The 12,745-nt window shown below is 39.5% G+C and overlaps 1 protein-coding gene across 5 annotated transcripts in view; it reads right to left on the reverse strand.

Annotated features, from left to right (window-relative positions):
- TRAPPC9 (trafficking protein particle complex subunit 9) overlaps positions 1–12,745 on the reverse strand; it is an 826,451-nt gene that overhangs the window by 369,921 nt on the left and 443,785 nt on the right. For all 5 annotated transcript variants that reach the window (XM_090040707.1, XM_090040706.1, XM_090040705.1 and 2 more), the window contains one exon: positions 6,084–6,174. In XM_090040707.1, the coding sequence (XP_089896833.1) occupies positions 6,084–6,174 (91 nt within the window). The remainder of the gene's footprint in view (positions 1–6,083; positions 6,175–12,745) is intronic.

Consider the following 12,745-nt stretch of genomic DNA (forward strand, 5'->3'; position numbering starts at 1 on the left):
AAAGGTCTGGATCTTAAATTCCTCTGACTGATGGTATAGGTTTCCTTTTGCACTGCCTAAATTACCCAGGCTCTTGTAATCCTAAAATAGAAGCAATCAAAGAAAATCTTAAAATTGTAAAGGAACAGGATCTAACATGTGTGATTATATTTTCAAGTACAGGAGGCTCAAATTGTTAGCCTCCCGTCTACAGTCTTCAAAATAAGGACATCGCCACATACAGAGAGGGTGGTTCAACAAATCGTCTTCCACTAAAATAACAGAACACTTTTTCTTCAACAAAAATAAAATAAAATGCTGCTTTCCAAGCTACGCTCCTCACCTGTTGTATGTATCCTTATACCCCAGACAACAGCTCTCGCGCACACACCCTTCTCATTCATTTAATCAACTCAGCTTCTTTTCATAAAACAAGACTGTGAACTTTCTGGAGCAGGGACTGCTGTCATTTGGTTTGTGGTTTCATACCAAACCCAGAAGTCCCTAATCCAGAAACCTATCAAAGTGCCGGCATTCTCCTCCAAACGTTCCCCACCTTGCAACCTCAGAGAAGTCAACTTTGCTTTCTACTTGCCAACAGGAACTTTTAAATATTTTCCTCCACTTCTAGGACATTCAAATTTGACACTACTGTAATCCTTGGGAATTAATCAAATGCTTTGTTAAAAGAAGGACTTAATTACTGCTAGAGGTCTGACTGGAAGCAGCAAAATAAAATGGATGAGTTATTTTCATAATTAATTTTAAGATCCATGAAGGGAATAAACACTGTGTGTTTAAGGGATTGCTTCTCTTCAATGATTTATTTTTATTAAAAGTGTAGCGCTGCGGTTGTCTCAGTTAAACACACATTGCAATGATAGCTTTCCAAGATATTTTCAGGATGTGAACCCAAAGAACAAGGTCATCCCAGCAAAGGCTTGGTCCACCCGGGTCTTAAAAACCTTCAAGGATGGAGACTCCACAACTTCTCTGGGTAACCGGTTCCAGGGCATTACTACCCTCCTTGTGAAAAAGTATTTTCCTGATATCTAACCTAAGCTTCTCTTGCTGCAACTTGAGCCCATTGGTCCTTGTCCTGTCATCTGTCCCCACTGAAGACAGTCCCGCTCCATCCTCTTTTGAACCCCCCCCCACCATCAGGTAGTTGACGGCTGCTATTAAATCCTCCCTCCATTTTCTCTTCTCCCACCAGTTCCCCCAGCCTCTCCTCACAAGTCATGTCCCCCAGCCTCCAAGCCATTTTCATTGCCCTGACATCTGCAGCTGTAGGGAGCTGCAGGGACCCGGAGTCCACAACGCCTTTGGCTAAGAGTCTCCTCAATTCAGGGACTCCCGGCTCCACTGGGCATGGTGCACTGCTGTGGCTTGGCTCCTAGCTCCCAGACACAGGGGAGAGGCTGCAATACATGCAAATTAAAGCTCAACAGCAACCAACTATTAAGTTAGTACACATTTTCCAGGTCTAACTTTAGAGCAGATTAGAGTTTTTTTTATGGCATGATAGCTACTTTGCACGTGTAGCTGACCTCCAGGTAACTGTGCACTTAACCAGCTAGTTCCATGACACCTGCGGGGTGTAGCGGGGTCCTTTGCGAGCATTTCTAATTTCCTTAAATCATACAATGCCAAATGCCAATGACAATACTCTGCAGAGCTTCAAGGTGTCAACGCCTGAACGAAATGTTATGAACCACCTTGCCATACATCTGTATTTTTAATTAGGTATGCAATTTAGATGATACCCTTCCCAACAAAAACTTCAGGGTGGCTTACAGCAGAAGAAACAGAAGAAATTAAAAGGGCAAGTAGAATAAGGAAACAAAATAACCAAATAAAACAAAAGAAACCAGAGACTCACTAAACAACACTTTGGCCTTGCTTTGGTTGCTAAATCCCCGCCTAAATAGAAAAGTTTTGCAGTGCTTCCAAAAGATGCCCAGGCTCAGGTGTGGCGGGCCTCAGGAGGGAAGGCTTTCCAGATCTGAGGAGCAACTCCCATGAAAAACATCCCACAGGTTTTTAACCAAGTGAACTTGGAAACAGCTGGTATGTGCAGAAGGCTGCTCTTAGCTGCCCTTAGGGATCGTGATGCAGCATAACGGAGAAGGTATATGCTTTTATGCAATGTGGATAGAGTCTACCTTAATCTGTCATCCTTTTCTATATTTCCTCACAGGAAAAAAAAAATCAAGCTAATTAGAGATTTGTTATGGTAATCACTTAAAATAGATGAAATGCTGCGTTAAAGCTGAAGTCCAATACCCAAATATCCAAAAGTATACTTCAAACCTTCAAAGTACACTGTAATCATGCAGGGCTTGATTATGCAAGGTGATGAAGATGGGGCACTTAGAGCAGTCTGGGACCAGGCCAGGATCTGAAAAGAACGGTTTTTCATCAGACACTACTTGCAGACTTTGCCCGAGGTGAAGCAGGATTAACAGGTCTTAGAAACAGTTCTGTATCTCTGGCTTTCTAAACTTGTCTTGTGTTTATACAACCAACTTTATGAGGCATAATCACCACTATATTTTAAATGGTCAGTCACTGCCTCCAGGCAATGAGGGTTGCAAAGGTTTGCGTTAGAAAAATAATAATATCTAGCATTTCTATTATTTATTAGTGCTCCAGAGAACTAAGTAAAATTTGACTTATTAATCCTCACCATGCTGCCAAAGTCAGCTAATATTATCTTCCTCTTACAAGCTTGTACCTTGAGAGAGGTAAGCACGATATTTATACCTGAATCCAAGACTACCCTATCCTGGGGGAGAGCCAAGGAAATGATAAACTGTTTCCCTTTAGTCTAGGAAGGGACCTGTATACCCACTTCTATTATAGTACTGAATCAGTCTGAAAAATGTTGGAAACCTTTGTCTTAAATAATACATCGAAGGCAGAAGAGGGTCAGAATGAAGATTAGAACCCAGGAACTCCAAACCAACAGTCCTAGCCATGTCTCGGTCTTGTACTAAGGGTTTACAGTCTATCTGTGCATCCAATAAGTTAAAAGCAATATTTAATGTATGTGTTAAAGTACTGTGACAGCACTGTGTATTATTTTTTAAGCAACAAGACTTTGCTTATGTTCTTTGTAACTAATAGCTTCTCACCAAAAACGGAGAAGAGTATTAACCAACTGATACAGTTTTTGGTCTCCAAAGCTTTGTTCTCCAGCATAATTTAACAACCTGAAATAAATGGAGGCATCTGAAAAGAGAATGTTGCAATGCAAGCCATTATAGCTGGTCACTCACAAAACCAACCATAAAACTTTAATTAATGTAGTCCTTTAAAAGAGTCTTAGTTTTGCCCCTCAAGCTTCTGTGTTATGCTTTTTTTATTTGATGATGGTAATGCATTTGAACCTTAAAACAAGTCTCTTCCAACACTTGGTTTGCTGCCCAGCAATAAAAAGAAAATACACCATAAATCTGAGAAGTGGTAAACTTGCTAGAGTTAAGCAAGATGATATTTTTCAATGAGACTGTGATTTATTAGAATTCCTAATAGATGACTCCATTTTAAAGAGATGGTCTAAATCTTAAAATCAATTTTTAACAACACATTACAAACCCCTACATTAACACCTGACATAATTTCCCCGTTATGGTCCTTTCAACTTTAAATGGTTTTACACTGGTCAGCTCTTCCCTTCCCACTTTGCATTTTTCTGCCATAGCTTGATACTAAAATATTTGACATTACCACCTCTACAGTGCACTAGAAAGGAGTTACACAGAGGCACCCTCCTGTCCCCCTTTTTCCTACATTCATTTAAAACACACCTGACTCCTACCTCTCAGATAAATATTTTACTACCATTAATACTGCATTATGCATGACTTCACATTTCATTTAATGTACCAATATATTTGACAACTTTGCAATGTTACCGTATGAAATTATGACAGAATTTTGAAAGGGCATATGATGAGCTACATGATTTTTTTCCTTAAAAGGGTAACTTCATGCAGTGAGATAAGTAAGTCTGATTTTAAAGCAATATTGAGATTGTTAGTTTCATAGGCTCTTTCCAAAGTCATGTGTATTGGCTCAGCTTTTTCACTGGCATTACTTAAGTACTCATTCAGATTTAAATGAAAACTGGAATTACAGCATCTCTTTCACTGCAACTGTCAGCTTTCCTAAGGACAGCACAGGTCCTAAGGAACAGCAGAAGCAATTTTTCAGCTGTACAGCATTAAGCCATGAAGCACGGTCTTAAAGACCTTCACCGTCAATACATGCAAACATTGCACAAACAAACGCTTGATCATTCTGTACGAGTAGCGTCAGCACAAAACACAAGCCTTTCTTATGCAATATTAAAATAACACAACCCAAAGAAAAACAACCTCCTGCAAAATGCCTGAAAGAAAAAAAGCCTCTCGAAATGCTGACACTGGCATGCACCTTCACAGGATTTTCACTTAATACAAAAAAAAGATAGTACTATCCCAGAAAGATGTGGGAAAAGAAATGATGCTGCAAACTGTTGATTAAATCTGATTTTGCATGTTAAAGCTGGAGTCCATTTTCACATCAAAACTAATAATGCCCAGCAGTGATGTGAAGTACACACCTTTCAAACATTGGACAAGAAGTAATGCCAATTCCTGTTTTATACAGGTTTTCACTTTTTTTTAAAGCCAGTTATACTAGCTTGTAATATACTGATACTTTATGCAAAATGTTATTTAAAAAAAAACTTTGTCAATTTGCTATTAAAGGTCATTTAACCTCCTTACTATTAGTGCAGCCCTCAGGTTGGTAAACTGATAGTGCTTTTTTCATGAGCTGATCCATGCTACGTAGCTGAGACCGATGATAAACCATGGGCCGACAGTCACGTGCATTTTAGCCGCTTTACAAGGAGAAAGGAACCTGCTGCTTGGGAGCGTGCAGCCACTCTCATGCTCTGTGATGTCTTTGTGAGCCAGCACCAATAAAAAGCAAGCTAAATGGCCTTAGGTTTAACCCTAAACGAAGCGGCACACTTCTGGCGCTACAGAATCGTGAAGATACAACAGTGCCATCCCAACAGTTTGTATTGGCCGTCTTTGATATCACTGGAACTGTTACGTCAATTTAAGCCCTGTATTGAAGCACGAATACTTGATCAAAAACCAACCCCCCGCAAACAAAAAAATAATAATAATCCTCACACACAGCAGTTCACAAGCCACATTATTTGTGCCATAAATTGTAACCTATCAACCAGTTCATTGTAACATAGTACAATCAGCAGCAACTAAACTCTGGTCATAATTCATTAATATCCTATATATGACTACTCATTTTTTCCCGTATGAAAACTAACTGAACAATAACAGCTCTACATGTAGCTATCATGCTCAAAGCTGAGAGCAAAATAAAGGCCTTTCGGGTGTATATGATTTACACACACACACACACACACACACACACACACACACACACACGCGCTTGCAAGGTGCTCTTGCACAGGAGTCAACTGCTCATGACCCTTTCACACTGAATTAATTCTGCGTAAACATTTCCCAGCTCCGGTATTATATTAAATGTCCAGTTACAGAGAAACTTCCTCCTTGGTACTCACCCTTGCAATGCTTGAGAGCCTGAGCAATTGAAAACAGTAGGATCGGGTAATAAATATAACTTCAAAGAAGTTTATTGCTAGTCCACGAGTAAAACATCAGACAGCTGATGCTATGACATAGACTACAACGTAAAAGGAAAAACGTTCACAACAGTTGCCACTTGTGCGAAGCAATTAGGACCGCGTTTCACAAGGAGTTCCTGCTTAGATGGAAAACAGCTGTTACCGACATATTTGACATTAATATGATTTAAGGAAAAAATATACCTAAATTATAAAATAGTCTCCAGTTAAGCAACACATTCATGGGGAAAAAAGGACAGTTTCCTAGCAACCCCTTCCACATCATAGACTTCCTATGAGTAAATGAAAACGTAAATACCGTCATACATGCTCTATCTTTATTGAGGCAACAAATCTCTGTAAGGAATATATTACTGGAAATTAGAAACTACTATGTGCTCTAAAATGACCAACAATGTCTTCTTCTATTACTCACCCCACTGGAGAGGAGCCAACTGTAGATGCTCGAGCACCAGCTGATTGAGAACTCCTTCTACACTCGCTTCTCCTTCACGCTTCAAAGAGGGGTAAACGAGAATTAAGGAAAACTTTGATCCAGAGAGAAAGCGCACGTAATATACACGTTATCGATTACTGAACACCAAAACTGTACTTTAGAGATTAATTAGAGTTTTAAAGCTTCACCTTTAAATGGCAATTGTAGTAATCCATGAAGTCAGGTTCTAGATATTAACACAGCAATTTGTAACAAAATTGTGACCTTGCCAGCATTAAGAGAGTGAAAAAGTAGAACAGTGATTAGCAAAACACACAGACTTGCACGCCCACCTCTGACGCACTATTATTCTGGGGGATATGGGGTCACTCTTACACCCAAGTACAGTCATTTGAAGTGCTCTGGGCACTCAGGTACCTCTCCCCACCATGTTGAGGAAAGCTGTAGGGATCAGATTCTCAAAGCTATTTAGGCGCACAGCTTCCATGGACTTCAACCTGAAATCAAAGGGAGATAGGCACCCAAATATCTCTGAGGAACTAGGCCTAAGCTCCTTGACTGTTCAGTCCCTGTCCAGGTGCTACAGGCAAATGAAGCAAAGATTTCCTAGCCTTCACTTCATACCCCTGCAGAATCAGGGGAGGCAAAATAAAACACACATAAATAGACACTAAAATAGAAGCAGTAAACAAAAAAAAAATTCTAATAAAGAAAATTCCCCTGGATCTATGAGTTTGGCAAGGAAAGAAAAGAAAGAAATTCAACTGTAATGTCACAAATTAGTTTACAAAGTGAAAGCGATGGCTACCTTTGAATTCCAAGTACTCCAGAGCCATACGGGAACAGATACAAACACTCTAACTTTATTTTTTAGTGAACATGTAAAAAATACATTGACTAAATTCAGAGGCCAAAAATAGTTTCTGCAAAAAACTATACCTTCTTTGAAAAAAAACAGGAAGAAGTTGCATAGGACTCGGATTTTAACTGTAACATTAAACTGGACCACAATGAAGACCAATTAAGGCATATATTTAATGATAAATAATTATACAAAATACAGTTAGCATTCCTGTGGAGCCCTTCACTGCATTTTTAAATCTTCAATTCTAACATTGGTGTAAAAGGTTTTAAGAATGGCAATTACTGCATAATATCCAAATGAGTGATTTTCATTTTAAAGGGCACATGAAAAAGAGACCATCCAAAAGCAAATGAGGTCCACGATAGCACTGCTACATTGTACTGTATCTGCAAGTTAGAGATACGAATTGTATAAGTTTTCTAAAGGGCAGCACTTGGCCCAGTGTAGCAAACCTGAAGTCCTACTTCTTGCGTGCTCCGTTTTAGTTCTCGTTGCACAGGGGTCTACACGTCCATGAAACCCACAATCGGAGCTGGAAACTGCTCATCAAGTAACAGTCATGTCTGCCCAATTTGTGTGGATTTATCAAAGCAGCTATGATAAGGGTGTTATATTAAAGGGAGTTAAGCAACATTAAATTAACAAGGCAAAGCACTAATGACAAGACAACAGTTGTAACAGAGTGGCTTATATTAAACATGTCAACATTTATTAACATCTGGCACAACAGTATTTAAAAATTACAATTTTACTACAGGGCAAAACAACTGTGATAATCTTAGATACCGCTGGTGTTAAATGTGTTAAGTGCTGGCCTCTCTTCTGTAATTCAAGTCATGAAAATTAAATACCAAGACACTTCACAATGGATTCTTCAGGAACCGTAGATAGGAGAACATGATACAAGACTACATGTTGTGATCTCAGCTCCAATGTACACGTGGATCTAACTGAAGTCCAAATACTCAGTTTAGAGCTAGTGCAAACCTGCTTTTTAAGAGGGGTTTTGTTTTTTGTTTTTTAAAGGTTGTGGTAATTTCTTCCATGTGAGATAAACTAAATCGCTGAATCCATAGTTAAGCCATTGCTCCCAATGCACAGCAACATTCACCAATGCCAAAGCCAGGCCCAGCCTCGCCTCCAAAACAGAAACGTGCAGCTATACCTTACAGACAACAGTTTCAAGGGGTTTTCACCTGAAACATGCTTACTGGTTTCAGAAGGAGTTTTCAAAATGGCACGCTATTGCACAATTCAGGGTTGTCCACCTGATGGCCTGCAAACAACATCTGGCTGCGCGGGGTTAGCTTGGGGCCCTCTGGCTCCTGCCCAGATGGCCTTCCCTCCACTGCTGCTACCAGGGTTTCCAGGCTCTTGTTCCCACCTCCAGCCGTCACTTCTTACACCCAGGCCTCGGGGCAGGCTGGGATGGCAGAAGGGTGCTGCATAGCAGCAGGGGGAGAGCCAGGCCGCCCATACCGTGTTTAGCCCCCTGCCATTGAGAGGTTGGACAGCCCCGATGGCACAAATTCTCATAATGAATAATGCAAATAAACACTGTTAGTGTGAGTTGGTGTGTATCAGTTTTAAATGCTATTCCACATCCACCAAAAATAAACAGTCTAAACATAGCACCGCAAGCTGCCATTGTGTCTCAATTTTCTCATAAAATGTGCGCAACTGGCCAGTAAACATGTGTATAACAACTTCCAGGGCTCTAAATTTAACCTGGGACTGGAGAGACAGGACATTTTTGAAGGGGGGGCGGGGAATCAAATCATCATCTACTATAATTTCTAAGGACACAAATATTTCCTCCATTATACCTGTGCAACTTCACTGTATTTGGATCACTCCTGGGGGAGGACTTAACCAGCCCCACGGGGCTGTATAAAAAAAAAAAACACAAAACACCTCTGCCCTGAAGCTTTTAAAGTCTAAATAAATCAAATTGTAATGTTGATTTTCAGGAAGTGAAGACTGATCATTCATTTTAACATAACATATATGACAGTGTCTATACAAGGGGGTAAGCACAATTTATGATCTCATCTACTGCAGCAAAATAACTTAATTTACAATAGCATACAGTGAAATTATTTGGAAACACATCAGTAAATATTCAATGAAAGATTCATGCAATGGGTATAACTGCCCACGAACTAAAGGGGAAAATGCATTTCCTTTATTTCCATAGTATATCAGCTCCTTCTGAAAAAGGCTATTCTTCAATATGGGTTATGGGTTTTACGTTGCAGAAGGTACAAGTTAAATGCCTATTTAGTTGTTTTTTAGATGCAAGATTTATTGAGTTTGGAATTTATGAAAGACGGAGGAGTTTTCGTTTAAATATTTCATGCTGTAAATATACAAAATGTGACAACACGTACACAGTCTGCACAGATCACCCTCATTGTGAGCCTTTATTCACAGTGTTTGTGTCCTAACTAGATGTGTAAAAAGAGCATTTGATCTGAACATATGGAATATTTTGAATCATCCTCATCTCTTGGAAATATGTGACACGCCTAATGTATATATATATGAATGTATGTAACTGCTTATTTGGTAATACCGGGACCTGAACTACATGCAGTACGCCACAATGCCAAAGAGACAACGTTGGGCAGTATAGCTTCATAGCATTCTTCAGTTGCCCTGTGCAGAAACAAGAGTATAAAAAAAGAAACAAATTGCACAAATATGTCTCTTGCTTTGTCTTACTTTATACTTCAGCAAAAACGTATCTTGTATCTGCAGAGGGTAGCCTACTGCAAGCGATAGGAATAAACAGTACTACAACTGTACTTCAAAGAGTCAAAAAGCCTAACCTGTCTTTCCTACTTGTTAAGAAATGCACCCTTGGTTGTCATTTTCAAACAAAAATGACAGGCTTGGCACACTGATGCAAGCTCGAGATCAAGTTTGATATGTGACACAAGGTTAAGATTGACTCCTCTTTTTTCACTGAATGCTCAACATAGTATGCATTAAACATCCAAGGAAAACCTTCAAACCTGAATCCAGCCCAGCAGAATAGTGACTTTTTAAACCTGCAGTCTTTCTACTGTATATTCACTATAATCAAAACTTCTTACTCTAGACTTTGTTCCCAGCCCCAGAAACGAAGAAGCCATGTGTAAACCCCATCGTACCTACCAACCACCCACAGATTCTTCCATCGCTGGCCATTCCATTTTTTTCTTATAGTCAATCTAGACTCCTGGCATGTCTTTAAATATGCCATCCATTCCTACTGGCACAACTATTTTCCTAACAGCCATATTTTGACTTCGCGAAGGGAAGGTAGATTTTCACATTCAACAATAACAAAGAAAGAAAGCAGGTAAGGGAAAAACCTAGACAAACAGGAAGACAACAAAAGATATCCAGCACCCAGCTGTTCCAGTAGACTGGCATTTACTACATGTAAAGAATCCTGGAGGAAATGCTCTGCCAGCTAGAACATCTTTGGGATCCGGAACTGAAGTTCAATAAACCGATTTAACCTAAATCAGTAAAGTCCAATTCAACAGCCATCCAGGTTTATCTTAAATTGGTTTCAGCCATTTTGAAAGCAGTATACATGCACTGAATTTCTGCTGTGTTACAAATTCGAACCAGTTTCCAATCACTTATACCAGTTTGTGTGTAATTTCTGTCCCTAGCCTAGAGGTTTGGCCCTTCTAAAACATTAAAAGTCTTTTTATAAGCCTTTCACATCCAAAATATTCATAGCGAAGACAGGTAACCTAATAAATGAGGTGACAGGCAGAACAAATGGATTCTCTCCCTTTGTTGGGACCAATTCTGTTTAAAAACAAGATCCTTCCCACACCATATTATGCCACAAGAAAAAAAAAATCCACCTCAGTTTCCCCACTCCCCAAATGACAAATACAACCACCAGAAATCTTCCTTCTTTCTGCCATGTCAGCTGAGTTATCCAACATCACATTAACATTTCCCAGTTGCCAGCTATGCCATTCTTCTACCTCCTTAGGAAAACAGGACAGCTCTGCACTGCAGTTAAAAGGAGCAATTTATCCCCAGCTGATCTGCTTTCCTGTCCTGTAGACTTTCTAGGGAAACGTAATTTCTTTTAGACCACAATCTATCATCCCATTCTACCTATTAGGCAGTGTGATCCTATTCCACCATGCTATATTCCACTACGCTCAAGTCCCTGGGAGAAAAAAAAAATCATTAATGTGCCTATTTTGTCACAATATAGCTATACTAAGTCACAAAAAGCAGTAATCAGAAGGATACCTTTTGTGTTAACTGTTTTTCAAGCACTCAACCCACTCAGACATTTAATAGGCAGAATATGAACTGACCCTTTGAGCCCAAGTTCCCCAATCTCTAAATGAAGGAAAGATCATTCCTGCTCAATTACTTACTTTTTGATGCCCAAGTTTAAAAAAAAGGGATACTTATTACTATTCTAAGGGGTCTCAGCTAATGCTATTTTACTCAGCAGGCCCCTTACCTGAGCTTCTTCCAAGTCCAAGCCGCTGACTTTATCATCTAAAGCAAGGGTTGGCAACATTTGTCAGGCGTGGGCTAGAATGGCCCAGGTTGGGTCCAAGGTAGGTTGGTGCTGAGACCCAACTGCAGTGTAGCACAGGCAAAACTTCCTACCACCTGCACCCAGCCACCAGGCCCATAGACTGTAGGTTGCTGACCCCTGATCTAGAGTACCTCTTTACCATTCATTAGCTTGTCAGAGCTACACAGCTAACATAGCCAATGGCAACTGCATTCATTTTATGGACTGCCCAACTTCGGCAGAATTGCTAACCAGGTTCTAGTAGCAAATCGTTGCGGTTGGCAACACATGCATCCGCCACATCAAGAACACAGTTACTATTCGGAGTCTACTTCAGGAGTCCAGGTAGGCTGGTTTAAAAAGAGCAGCTTTTGCTTATAAGCTCAAGCAAATTTCACCTGGCTGTCATCAGGAGACAAGCACCAAAGTACAAGATTTTTTTTTTTAATATAATTCTCCAGATCAGAACTTTACTTTGCATCTCCTAAAAAAACAAGTATATATTTTGCAAAATTTTCTGTTGAAGATCCAAGTGACAAGTTAATTTAAAAAAGTTATTTCCCTTAAGAAATTAGTCTCTGAGATGTAAACTTAACAGCAAGTATGCCTTGATAAGTTAAAAGGGCACCATAAAATTAAAATCCAACCAATATATTGAATATCCTTGTGGAATATACTGCCTGAAAGGAGTTTGGTATAGACCTTTAACTGTGTTGTGAGTCTTAAAGCCCTTAATTGTTTTCTATCCGTTATGTAGGGTTTTACCTCCGACAGCGTGCTACAAAGATGTTTTTAAACCACACTTGTTGGTTTCTGTGCAAATAAATACAGGTGGATGAATGCATCCCAGTCCTACTTGAGCATAAATCAATTAGCAGATTTTCATAAATAGAAATTATACTAATGAAAATGTGCTTTAAATGATTAATGAATGCTGTTTACCATAAATCAGCCTACTCATTTGCATTTTCAACCGGCGGAATGCTGATTGTTGTGGTGCTTTGAACGTGCTAAAAGCATTTGGTTAGGTTCTGAAATAAAACAGGATTGCTTAAAAATTCCCTGATGCCGAACAGCTATATGAACCAACAAAACCTCACTTCTTTTTGAGCAATACAGATGCAGTAAAGATATTCATTATGTGAACAGCAATATGAGTGTATGTGAATATTTACTCAGCTCCATAATCATCTTAAAGCTGCCTCCAGGAATGAGTGATTTAGG

This window comes from Crocodylus siamensis, chromosome 3 (genome assembly GCF_052110815.1).
Source record: "Crocodylus siamensis isolate JL-2025a chromosome 3, ASM5211081v1, whole genome shotgun sequence".
Classification (NCBI taxonomy): Eukaryota; Metazoa; Chordata; order Crocodylia; family Crocodylidae; genus Crocodylus; species Crocodylus siamensis.